The sequence below is a fragment of the Phacochoerus africanus genome, chromosome 12 (assembly GCF_016906955.1).
Source record: "Phacochoerus africanus isolate WHEZ1 chromosome 12, ROS_Pafr_v1, whole genome shotgun sequence".
Classification (NCBI taxonomy): Eukaryota; Metazoa; Chordata; class Mammalia; order Artiodactyla; family Suidae; genus Phacochoerus; species Phacochoerus africanus.
The window spans coordinates 70053179-70065961 of NC_062555.1; the positions used below are offsets into that span (position 1 = coordinate 70053179).

General features: G+C 58.5%; 1 protein-coding gene across 5 annotated transcripts in view; it reads right to left on the bottom strand.

Moving 5' to 3' along the window:
• PFKFB3 (6-phosphofructo-2-kinase/fructose-2,6-biphosphatase 3) overlaps positions 1–12783 on the bottom strand; it is an 80951-nt gene that overhangs the window by 5209 nt on the left and 62959 nt on the right. For 2 of the 5 annotated variants that reach the window (XM_047755171.1, XM_047755173.1), the window contains exons 3-14: positions 12519–12615; positions 11847–11913; positions 11315–11389; positions 10957–11013; positions 8234–8358; positions 7581–7788; positions 7133–7279; positions 6894–6998; positions 5101–5230; positions 4428–4490; positions 4245–4309; positions 2384–2557 (exon numbers count right to left, since the gene is read on the bottom strand). In XM_047755171.1, coding sequence (XP_047611127.1) covers positions 2384–2557; positions 4245–4309; positions 4428–4490; positions 5101–5230; positions 6894–6998; positions 7133–7279; positions 7581–7788; positions 8234–8358; positions 10957–11013; positions 11315–11389; positions 11847–11913; positions 12519–12615 — 1313 coding nt within the window. Of the gene's footprint in view, positions 1–668; positions 692–2383; positions 2558–4244; positions 4310–4427; positions 4491–5100; positions 5231–6893; positions 6999–7132; positions 7280–7580; positions 7789–8233; positions 8359–10029; positions 10217–10956; positions 11014–11314; positions 11390–11846; positions 11914–12518; positions 12616–12783 lie in introns of those variants that run through there. The other 3 variants (XM_047755170.1, XM_047755172.1, XM_047755174.1) reach the window with 3 other exon arrangements.

Here is a 12783-nt window from a genome sequence, read left to right on the forward strand (position 1 = left end):
AAGGCAGACAGTGGGGGGCGGGGGGGGTGACGAGGGGTTGGGGGTGACAGTTCACGGTGGCTGTTACTAAAACTCTGTGATATAAAGGCCTTGGCTGCTTCTGCGGCCAGAGACCAGGGAGCAGAGGCAAGGCCAAGTCATCTGGCAGCTGCTAACCCTGAACCAGAAACTTCCTGCAGAGCGAAAGCCGCGCCCAACCTTGAACATGACCGTGAAGGCCAAGCAGGTTCCGAGGCAGGACAGTGGTTCCCAAGTACCTTGAGGGGGGGGTCCCGGCCAGGACAGGAGGGCTCAGACCCTCCACCACGCTATGGGCAAACTTCCCTTTTAAAATAAAAGGGCACAGACCTTAACCCTGAGCCAAAATCTGACCCTACGTGGGAAAAGGTTGACCCCCAGACGTCCAGCCACTGACCACAGCAAATACTAACAGTAACCCCGGGCCCCACGAGGGAGCGAGGACAAGGGAGCACAGCCTCGAGGCAGGAGGACACCCCCAAACCCCCTCAACTGCCTGCATCCTTTCCTGAAAGCTCAAGAATCCCAGGTCCCTCCTCCAGCTTTCACAGCAACTGTCAAGCATCCTCAACACTCTCAACGGCCAAGAAGCCAGAGTGGCCAGCGACGGCAGAGGCACCCAGAGCACAAGGGTCCCGAGAAATACTTACAAACAGGCCTTCCCTAGCAAAGGCTGCAGAGAGAAAAGGCAGGAGAGAGTCAGTCCCGGGACGGGGTGAGGCCCCAGGCATCCACAAGCAGGCAGCCTCCACCGGGCGAAGCCCTGGGCCCTCCCAGCCCCGCCAGCCAGCGGCTTCCAGCCGCACCCAGGAGCCGGGTCTGGAACCCTGGGTCTGGAACCCTGGCCGGCCAGCATCCCGTGTCCCCGTCCCCTGAGGGCAGCACGGCCCCACACACCACCCAAGCCCAGCCCCGGCCGGTCCCCAGGGCAAAGGTGATCTACACGTCCAACTGTGACCCCGCCGTTTACACCCGCACAGACTGTCCCCTGAAGCCACGCTTCAGTTCTCAGTGTTCATGAAACACAGCTCTGACTTTAGACCTGAAAGGCGCGTCAATGAGACAGCGCCCAGTCTACCTCCCTTGTTTTATTTATTTTTTAAATTTTTACGGCCACACCTGCGGCACGTGGAAGTCGCCAGGCTAGGATTCGAAGCGGAGCTGCAGCTGCTGGCCCACATCACAGCCACAGCAACACTGGATCCCTACCTTGCTGAGCGAGGCCAGGGACCAAACCCACATCCTCACGGATACCAGTCAGGGTCCTAACCCGTTAAGCCACAACAGGAACTCCTACCCCCCCTCATTTTAAAAACTTAGGAGACTGAAGGCCAGGGAGGTGACCGAACCCGACAGGAAGGTCCCACAGCCGGCGCTGGGGTGGACACCATTGCATCAGAGGCTCCTAGCAATAGGCGCTGCTCCCCCATTCCACAGCTGAGAAAACTGAGGCCTGGAGAGGGCTGCGTGGCACTCCCTGCCCCCACCCCCAGCACACTTCCAGACAACACGAGGTTTAAATGAGATTCAGGGGAAATGCTGGAAGGCTCTGTGGCTTTCAGCGCCCAGCTCATTAACAAACCCAACGGGAACTTTAGCCCGTGATTTCTGTGCGTGAGGCCAGGCATGATGGGTGGAGGTGGGGGAGAACCCCTGGGTGGACCCCAAATTGGTGCCCAGAGATTTCTACAGTTCCTCATGCTGGCAAAGATTTTCAGGAGTTGTTGAGAAAAACAGTGGTTTTCTGAAAGCCCATCTTAGCACCCAACAGCCAGTATCCTTCAGCCTTCCATCATCTCAGCAAACGAAATAATCTAAGAATGAAATCTAAGTGGTTTTTCACTTGGGGGGTTTTACTATGTTATAGAAGTGAGTGGCTAATTCCAGGTCCTCTGGCCTGGATTCGAGCCCAGCCACGTGGGCTCCAGACACGCTCCAAGGGCCCCGAATGACAAGGGCACCTGACAACAGCGTTTCTCTGATGGAGAGTGAGGGCGAGGGAGGAATTAAAGACAAATACTCAGCGTGGGGACAGAAGAGGCATCCCCAGGCCACAGAGAAGCCAGTGGCCCAGAGCTGAACGGAGACTCCTGAACTAGGGGCGGCCTTGAGCTTAGGAGAAACTACTCACGCACTGTGACTGGGTCAGAGCCACTTGAATGATTCCCCACTCGGCCTGGGTGTGACCAGAGAAAGCCACCGCCTCAGAAGGGGCGTGTGCACACACAGCCATGGTCTCAAGGACGGATCCAGGGGTCCCACACTCAGAGGGGTGTCCGTGTCCTCTACCCCAACACCGCTGCCCCGCGAGGCACACCCTCCCCACCCTGACACGAGTCTCAGGAAGGAAAAGGGGGTGACGCACTTGTCCGGGCAGCTGCGTGGGCGCCTCCGGGGGTAGGCAGTTGGGCAGGGCAGCGGAGGTAGAAGCCACATGCTCCTCAAAGCTGTTGATGCGAGGCTTTTTGGTGGGCTCGGGGCTGGCTAGTGGGGTGACACTATTGCGTCGCATGAGCGGGTTAGGTCCCTTCTTTGCATCCTAAGCGAGACAAAGACAAAAGAGAGAAGGCGACAGTTACAAGGAGGGGAAGTAAATAAGCCAAAAAAAAAAAAAATCCAAAACCAAATGAATCCCGTTTCTCTGCTTCTGGATCTTGCTGTGACCGCAAGAGCAACCACAGTGAACGGCCCTGGGGCTGCTGGCTCGTCGTGGGTCTCCCGGTCGGCAAGAACGAGGGATGCGCTCTCCTCCCAAGCCCCCTTCCCGATCATTCCAAGACACCCACTCGGACAAACGCAACATCTGCAAAGCAGGCAGGGGAAGGAGGGCAGGACGGTGCTGCCCAGACAGTGATGCAGTCACAGCAGAGAAGACGTTGCAGGAAAGACCCTTGCAGCCAGCCTCCGAGATTGCAGGGCAGGGGGGGGGGGCGGGGACAACTGGATGGGAGGCTCAGGCACCTGCTGGGAGTGGCAGGAGGGGTCGGGGAGAAGGTGTCCGTGCTGGACGCCCTCCCGCTGACCAGAGCTCCCGCTCCAAGTGACTACCACCAGAACAGGACAGGAAACGAAGCCTCAACAGGAGCCAGCAGACAGAAGACGCGGGAAACCACCAGCCAGAGCCAAACACTAGCCTTCAGATCAAGGGGCAACTCCACTGGAGTGGGGACCCCTGCAGTCCCCGGGGGCTGTCACTCTGTAGCTTGGGGCCCAGGAACCCAAGTTGGGGGTCTGTCTCCATGAAGCCCCTGCCCTGCTCTGCACCGTGAAGTGTTCAGGGGCCCTCACAGCCCAGTTTGGGCCCAAACCCAACTACCGCGGTGCTGGGGGGGTCCGGCGGGGAGGCTGCGGTTCCTGGAGGGAAAGCAATGCACACCCCGCTGCCCCATGCAGAAGGGCGCCGTGAGAGCCAAGGGGAGCCGGCTGCCTGCGTTTCAGTCACCCGGCCAGGGAGGCTGGGGTTTTCATGCCAAAACCCGCTGGCCAAGCTCCTTGGGAACAGGGACAGGGATGCCACACTTGTAAAAGAAACGGTCAGAGTGACGCGGGCAAAGCACTGGAGTTGACAGTCGGTACAAATACAAACTTTCTTTCCCAACATACGCCTGAGCAGAAATCTGTGCTGCCCGTGGGAGACGCGGCCAGGCAGGCCACCGAGTCCCAGATCGCCCGGGCGGGCTCAGATGCAGCCAGGGACCGGGGTCTCCGGAAAAAACGGTCCATCCGCCACCACCCCCATCTCTGATTCCCAACCCGCAGCCCCGCTTCCTTCTCCACTTCTAGCACCTTCGTGGTGACTCAGGTCCTAAGTGCAGGCAGATGACCGCGGATTTGTGGGTTCCGTGCCACCCGTGACTCTGGAACTTGAAACTGCTTAGCTGCCGCCGAGGAAAAGGCAGCGATGACTGTGCTACAGTTACGTTTAAAAGAGCAGAATGTCTCCCTGCTCAATGCTCACTTCTCAAGTCAAGTGGAAACGGGGGAAGGAGTGTGGGAAGGAAGAAAAGGAAGACGATGCCAGGAAGCCGCCAAACAGGCGCACAGATGGCGAGGAAGGGAGGGACAGTCACGAGGGCCACAATTCCAAACGAGTTGGTGACAATCCGCCGACAGACACAGTCAGCCCTTACAAGCAACACAGCTGAGGGGGCCTCCCAAGTGTTGGTGCCCCCTGGTGCCACCACTCAGCGGCAACCCCCAGATGCAGGCAGCGAGCTCACACTCACCTCTGACCTCTCCCGGTGTGTGCTCACCGACTCCACATTCAGGTAGATGGATTCTACGCGGCAACCTGGTGGGGCAGGGGAGGGGGAAGAGGGTGGCATCATATCAGAGGGGACCCGCACTCACAGCCCCACCCCCACCCCAGCCAGGGCACAGGTCTCAGAGGGCTGTGTCCCCACACTCACCATATGCGACGGGCGTCAGCTTCAGGACGGCGTGAAGGGGGCACTTCAGGTATGGCATCTCCTCTGAAAAGGAGAGCAGGGCCCACAATGAGATGGGAGCCTTGAGGACAGACCTTGCCAGGCCCCAGTGAGAGCTCGTGCCATGTGGGGCCCTGTAGAGACCTGGCTGGGCAGGTCCTCCGTATGCCTGGCACAGGTCCTCCGGCTCGAGGCAGGTGGCCCTACCAAAGACACCTAAAGAGCAGCATTGAAGCAAACCCAAACCCTCCCACAATGCATTGGAGTCAAAATTCATTTCCCACACAATTTAGGTGTGTTGGGATCCAGCTGAACCTCGAGCAGACCACACACTTAAGTTCTAAAAGTACGGACAGAGTTTTCTGGGCTGAGGGCTCCTGAAAAGGTGTGCTGCCCACCCCCCCGCCCCCCCACCCCCACCCCCCGGCCACCCCCCAAGGCCCCTGAGAGGTGGGGGTACAAGGCTTCAAGAGGCTGGTTCTTGAGGCTGTTAAATCTACCCAGTGTCAAACTGCCCTTGAGCAGGGCGGGGGAGGCCCTGCAGCCTTTGGAACGCTTGGCAGGCAGTGCGGATCCCCCAAGTCCAAGGCCAGTTTCCCTCCCTGCCTTCGGGGGCTGTGAAGGGCTCCCGACAACTCCCCTCCCCCTCCCGCACCTGCGCTCTTGTCCAGGAAGTAGGCCAGGAGGCAGCGCAGCACAGCCTGGTGGCAGATAACCAGCACGTTCTCCTGCCGCTCCAGCTCCATGATCACCGGCTCCAAGCGCTGGACCAGGTCCTGGTAGGACTGTAAGGCAGAGGGAAGGGGCGCCATGCTGCTGCAGAACCTGGGCATCCAGGGCCACCACCCCCATCCCAAACCCCATCAGAAACCCCGACTGATCCGCTATGAACCCTGGTCGGTGTGTGGATGCCACACCCCTTCTGGGGCCTGGGAGGAGCCACCCCAACTGCCCTCTCACTGCTCCTTTCCGACCCTCGACCGTCACCACGGAAGCAGGCAACGGAGCCCTGATCAAGATACACAGAGTGAAAGGCCCCGGGGTGTGTGATTCCACTGACGTGAAAGGTCCAGAACAGGTGTAGTGGGGGTGGGGAAGGGGAAGGGCCCCCCCCTAGGACAAAGAGAAGGCAACGTGCAACCGCAGCACCTGTCCGCGCATGCGCAATTCTGCAACAATGGTCTGCACAGGCGCAGTTCTATAACAATGCAACAACCTGAATCCAGGGGTCAAGCGCATCTAGAACTGTCCACTCAGAAATTACAGAATGGATGTTACCTTCTGAGGGGTCCAAAGGGGCCAAAGTGTAAAAGAAAAAAATAACGGAGAGTATGTGAGACAGCGCCCCTGCTGCGTTCGGGGCTCAGTCTTTGGATATGAATCTGCTGATGAGCCGGTGCCGGCAGGAATAAATGCTGCTTCCTGGCAAAAAGGCCTCAGGGTTCTGCCCCCCTGTACCAGTACCTGTGCAACTCCAGAGGCTGAAGGTAGACTCGAGGTTGCGGGGGGGGGGGGGGGGACGGGACACTGGAACTGACCGCTAAACGGTCTCTCTTGTAGAGCCATGGAATATTTTAGAATTAGTGGTGAAGGCTGAAGAATACTGTGGATGTACCAAGAGCCACTGAGCTGCGTAGTTTAAACTGGCTACAATGATGACTCACTTGATGAGAATTTTATCTCAATAAAAGGAAACTGGAAAAGAAAGGGAAAGCCTCTGGCTTTTATGACAGGACCCTCTGTCACTAACCAGGTCCCAGGGGTGGCAGAGACCAGGGACAGCATGCTGGGCTCTGAGGAACTGACGTGTGACAAACCGCAGGCCTGTGAGTGCCGCAGACAGAAAGGTTCCCCTATAGGTGTCCCCAGGCCAACCTTGGCCTCCAGAGCACCGCGTGCACCTGGACTCCATCCAGGGCCCAGGCAGCTGCTCCCGCAGCCCCAGCAGGGCGCGCATGGCGGGGGGGGGGGGGGGGGGGGGGGACGACTTTATGGCCCAGGGTGCCCTCCACCACCATCGGGGCCTCAGTACCAGTGACCTGCTGACGTGTCTGCCAGGTTGCCTGGAATCAAGGGAGCCCACATGCAGAGTGAATCACCATCTAAGACTGCTTTTCTTTCCCCAGTCGTTACATACGTCATTAGACAAACACAGCTCTGCCTGCCTGGCTCTCGTAGGAAAATACACCGTGTGTCCCCTGAGCTGTTTACAGGGATTAACTCGGGAAGACCGGATTCAAAGGCAGGAGTGCCAGCCAGGACGAGCATCGGGACAGAGGTGGAGGGTAGACGCAGGGGCCCTTCCCCGCTGGAGTCCCCAGGGCCCCAGCAGCCCCCACGCCCCAGCCGGACATGGGGTCTCAGGTCCACCCCGGCCCCTCCCCCATAGCACGCCTGCTGGCCCGCTGGAGTGCGCACGCGCGCGGGGCCCGAGGGGCGGGCACACACCTCCCCGGTGGGATAGCGGTAGTAGTACTTGTCCTGCTCCCGCAGCGCGTACTCCTCGGGGTACGTGTCCCTGATCTCCTCGTAGGTCATCTCCTCACAGACGCCCTGCCAGGAACACCCAGCGTCACTTGGGTGACGGCACAGGCCGCGGGTGGAGGGCTCCCGGGCATCCGGCAGATCCCGGCGGAGGCCCCCTTGCCCTCCGGGCCCCGCCGCCCCGGCGCCAGACCCCGACTCACCGCGTCGATCTCGTTGAGCGCCTTCCACTGCTCGTAGGGCAGCTGCAGGGCCTCGGCCGTCTGGATGGTGCTCTTCAGCTGGCTGGTCCACACCTTGAGGTCCTTCAGGTTCTGCTCCTCCACGAACTTGCTCAGGGCGCTGGCAAACTGGGAGGGGGCGGGCCGAGGGGCACACGCGGGAGTAAGGCTCCGCCCCCCGAACTGGGCCCCGCCGGCTCTGCCAGCCACCTGTGCTGCCGGTGCACACGCACCCTCCCTGAGCCTGCGCTCACACACACGCACACATTCATACACACACATACCTCCATGCACAGAGGGACACACAGACTCAGACGCACACACAGAAACATACACACAGACATACATAAACACACACATATATATACATACACAGAGGGACACACAGCCCCACCCCTCGGCTCCCCGCCCGACCCCGCTCCCCTCCTACCTTCCTGCCCCTGCTGGACAGGCCCGAGTCCCCTCCGATCTTGCCCTGGAGGTTGTGCTCGCTCTCGCCGTGCCGGCACAGGTAGATGGTGCGCGGCTGCACGTGGATGTTCATCAGGTAGTACACGATGCGGCTCTGGATGTGGTCCTGCACCCTGTTCACCAGGAACCGCCGGCCCACGTCGATCACCTTGATCAGGGACAGGTCCCTGCACGGGAAGGCGACCAGCCTGTCAGAGCCCCGCCGATCGCACGCACTGACCGCCTCACCCCGCCGCGGAGACACAGCCCCCCGCTGACCCGCGGCGTCAGCGCCGCAGGGGCTCTGAGTGTGCACGACCCAGGCGGAAGGAGTGCTGGAGAGGCGGGCTGGCCTCTCCGCGACGGGAGAGAAACAAGAGAAGGAAAGGAAAAGAAAGGAGACATCAGAGGGCAGCAGCAGGATGGGGCTCAAATATCCACCTTCCACACCTGGACACCGTGTCTCGAGTAGTTACAACACACCTGAATCAAGCATTTTCTTAAAAAAAAAAAGGTACTTTAAAAGAGGGTTTATAAAGGAATCAGGAGCTTAATGGTTCATGAGAACATCAAGAAAACATGCAAAGCCCTTCAGTAGGTGGTTGAGACAGTGACCTCCTAGGAATTAATTACCTGTCACATTTATCAGGGTCGAGGGGCTGGTAGCTGGCTTCGTAGCAATTAATTCTCTTCATGAAATCGTCCATAGCTTCTGCTGAGTTGCAGTCTTTGTAATCCGGGCTGGAGAGCTTCACTTCCTGTAACACCACAAAGAGGCAGCTGATGAATCACGCTGGAAGGCTTTCTGCTCAGCATGAAGCAGGATTTGGGGCTTTTGCAAACGGGGAAAAGCAGGGACAGGAGCAGGACGCCAATGACCCTACCCAGCATCGCAGGAGGAAAAAGAGCGAGAGAAGCCTGGGCGTGGAGTCAGGACCCCCACAATTCCCCACGAGGGCACCCACAGTGGACAGGCTCACTGATGGGGACGAGGATTCTAATGACCCCTCTGATGGGCCCTGACTCGGGATCCATCCAGTAGCCAGGTCACCAGCAGACAACCAGCCCTCCGTTCAACTGAGTTGCCCGTGAGCATCTGCAGCGCTGCCCCCACCAAGAGGACGTTGCCGGGAAGCAAAGGAGCCCCTAGAGGTGCCCTGGGCGCCTGGCAGAATTCCTCCTCTAATGCCCACAGTCGGGGGCGGCACACGCTTGTAACTGGTCCCCGAATGATGCTTCCCAGCCTGGACCACATGCCCAGTCCTGTCCAAGGCTTGCTCTCTGGGGACGGAGGACAGGTGCCCCTGGCCTGCCATCCCCTCAACTATATAATAGGCCTAAGGCACCTGGCAGGTTTCAGGGAAACCCAGAATTTTTGAATGCATGGACTCTTTGGGTCCTCAGCAGTGACCAGGGCCATGAAAGAGAGGCAGGTGCTCTGCAAAACTCCCAAGTCCAGTGGGGAGGGAGCGTTTCACGGATGCATGGCTTCAGCTGGGGAAGTTGCGAGAGTCCTGGGTCCAGGAGGCTGGGAGGGATGGCCGCATGGCAAAGGAAATTTGCTGAGTCCTGCGGAATTCAACGCTCCCAAATGGTCAGAATGGTCGACCATGGATATTTTAGCACGATTTGAAACAAACTCTAAGTTCACGGGGCCCTTTCTCCAGCACGGCCTCCCGCATAAAAAGCACAACAGAAAGGCGTAATAATGACAAAGATGCCTTGGGGCTTCATCGGAGTAAGATTTCTGAACACGGAGGGCTGAGGCAAAGGGCTCCGTGAGGTCACAGAGAAGGACACAAGTCGTGAGCTCCTGGCCAAGCGAGTGTCAACCGCTCATCGGGGGAGAACTATTCTGCAGCTGCGCTTTGCTTCACGCCCAAGTGGACATGGTAGAACCAAACCAAAGAAACAGAGCAAACGCTTTGTGGAGAGCACGGCAAGGGCTGTCTCCTCATCCTTTGAGCCTCTTGCTTTGGAGCTGCCGAAACCAATCTGGACTGATTTCCTACCATTTCAATAGCCCTTCCTGAAACATGAACTCATTTCTGAGAAATGCTTGCAAAGAGTCCCACTTCCTTGGAGAAAAGGCCTGATCCCAGAAGCTAATGAAGCCCTCTGCACGCCTGCAGTGGCCAAGCTCTAGCGTTCCCTGTACAAGTGTCAGGTCTGATTTTTTTCTTTTTTTAAGGCTGCACGTGTGGCATATGGAAGTTCCCAGGCTAGGGGTCCACGCCACAGCCACAGCCACTCCGGATCCAAGCCTCGTCTGTGACCTACACCACAGCTCATGGCAACACTGGATGCTTAACCCACGGAGCGAAGCCAGGGATCGAACCCACATCCTCATGGATGCTAGTCAGGTTCTTAACCCACTGAGCCGTGACGGGAACTCCCAGACCTGATTTTCTTTATAAGTAACATCTTACCCTGATGTATTTAAGTTGAGAAGAAAATTATCTACAATATGAGAAGGTGACTTGCGGTAAAGTCTTCACAGTAACCATTTGTCTATGATCTACTGCCAGCAAGTGAAATTTGAGAATTAATTCGTGGTGCAGTGGCAAGGAATCCGACGAGGAGCAGTGAGGTTGCGGGTTCGATCCCTGGCCTCACTCAGTGGGTTAAGGATCCGGCGTTGCCGTGAGCTATGGTGTAGGTCACAGACGCAGCTTGGATCCCGTGTTGCTGTGGCTGTGGTGTAGATCAGCAGCAATAGCTCTGATTAGACCCCCAGCCTGGGAACCTCCATATGCCACAGGTGCGGCCCTAAAAGGACAAAAGACCAAAAAAAAAAAAAAAGAATTAATCAAATTAAGCTGCCGGTTACCCCCAATTTACCTGGGCAGCCTTCCCCTGACCGGGTGGGGGGGGGAATGGAACAGGAAGATGGCGCTACCGCCCCCCACACTTCCCAATCCTGGGAATTCTGCCTTCCGTCTGCTGAGTCCCAGGGGCTTTTGTCATTCTGCAACCATTCTCATCTACCAGGGACCTTAACAGCAAAGGAGATGGCCTCCTGTCTCCTTTCCCATCGGGACCAGCGAGCTGCCTTTTGCCCCAAGCAGCCAAACTGCCATCCACAGAAACTGTCCAAGGTCCCCCAATTTCTCTCTCATATCCCCAAAAGACTGCTTTCGGCTGACTGTCTGAAAGGAGCTTGATAAAGGCAGTCCAGGTCAGAGGAGGTGCTTCGAAGTTAAACAGCACCCTGCACCTCTGACCTCCCGGAGTCCCTCTCGGACAAAGCCACCAAGCCGATGGGAGGGCCGGCGTGTTCTCAGGGTCCAGGCACTTCTCCGGGACGACCTGGTCCCTCACTTCTCTCAGGCTGCCACACCAGCGGGGGCTCTTACCATGATGTTTGAGGCCACGACTGTAGGGTCATCGCACACAGACTCAATGAAAAACACCTGGGAGGAGGCAAGTCAGAAACGTTAGGAAACACGAAATCCAGGCCAACGCAAAAAGGGCCAACTTTGGGATCACGTGATGTCACCACCATGGGGGAGCTGGAAGGACCCCACTTATCAATCCCCAAATACAGGTAGAAGAACAAGTCCCGCTCAGTCCCAAGTCCTTGGCCCTCCCCCAGAGAGGGAACACCCCTGTCCCCAAGCACGGCGCACAGGGGCTCCAGATCCAGGCACCAGCCGACCCTGTGGGGTTCCCTTGCTGCTGAATTGCTCCGGGCAGGACAAGAAGCCGGCTCACCTTGAAATCATTTTCTTTGGCAAAATGAAGGATCATGTGTCTCCTCTCTCTAGTAGTGTTGGTGGCATCAAAAACCTGGCAGGGAGAAAGAGGGGCAGTGAAGAGAGCCCGGTTTGACTTCATGGGTGTTTACCAAACCCCCAAAGGTCAGTCACGCCTGTCACGTTCTGGGGCTCCACGAGAGACGGCACCCCTCAGCGTCCCCCACTGCCTCCCACACCCAGGGACCCAAGCGGGGTGGGAACGGTCCTTAAAGCAATTGAGAAGCAGCACATGCCAGGGAGGGGGCACGAGGAAGGGACACTGGTCCCCAAGGCTGCAGTCCCAGGCCCAGCCTGTCCCCGAGGGCGGTGCCCACCGCCTTCTTCCTGGGTCCCCGGGCTGCCCCTGCCACCTGCTTCCCTCGGCACTCGGGCCAGAGACACCTGCCCCCGTTTGAGGTGTCCCCACACGGCTCTGTCTACACTCCTGCTCTCCAGGGTACCATCGCACTACGGGGATCCCGACAGGGCGTCTTATTCCCCCGACTTACCGCAATTTGGCCCCCTTCCTTCGTGAGGTAACTTTTCACGTCTCTCAGGGCAGCCAGCGCACACTGCCTGCGACACAGAAAGAGCACGGGTGCCTCAGAGCCAGTCCATCCAAGGGGAAGGCCAGACACCCCCAGATTGCCCCAGCAAGCGGGGTGACCAGGATCCCACCACCAAACTGCACAGGGGGCCAGGACCACCGGATCCGGGCTCCCAACCAGAGCCCTGCCCACGGCCACGGCCCTGGGGAGCTGGTCTCCTGGGGGCTGCACACTGAGCCCCCCCACCCTGGGAGCTTTCGGAGCACGACGCCCAGGTCCCGTCCAGGCAGGGATGGCATCGGGGTGGCGCCGAGCTCCCACGGGATTCTAAAGTGCAGCCCCCACACGCAGGTTCCCTTGGGCTTAAAAAAACTCCTTTTCAAACGCAAACAGACGATTTTTCCAGCAAAACAATTTTGCTCGTTCTGAATGAGCTGTTACTGGTGGTCTGCATTGCATCAGCGGAATCAGACCATCTGGGAGCAGAGGAAGGCAGGGGGGCTCCAAGGCGCGGAGGCCGGGGCTGCTACATGGGGGGGGGGGGTAGTGCCTCCCTCACAACCAGGGGCTACGGAGCAAAGTGACACAGCCCCCTGCCCACCCCCACCTCCCGCCCCGCAGCCCGGGCCTCACTTGCGGACTCTCATGGCCTCCTCGTTGTCTGGCCGGAAGAAATTGTAGGAGCTGTACTGCTTGACGGCCTCCCGCCGATATTCCCCGACGTTGAACACTGGACGGAAAAGAAAGGGCCCTTAGCCTGCCATGCTGGCCACCAGGTGGGGGCCCCTCGCGGCCAGGAACACTCATTCCAAAAAAGGAAACCAAGCCGGCACAGGACTTGCACAAGATTCCAGGAAGCCCTGGAAACCAGACCGCTCCACGTCCAGAACCATCACTG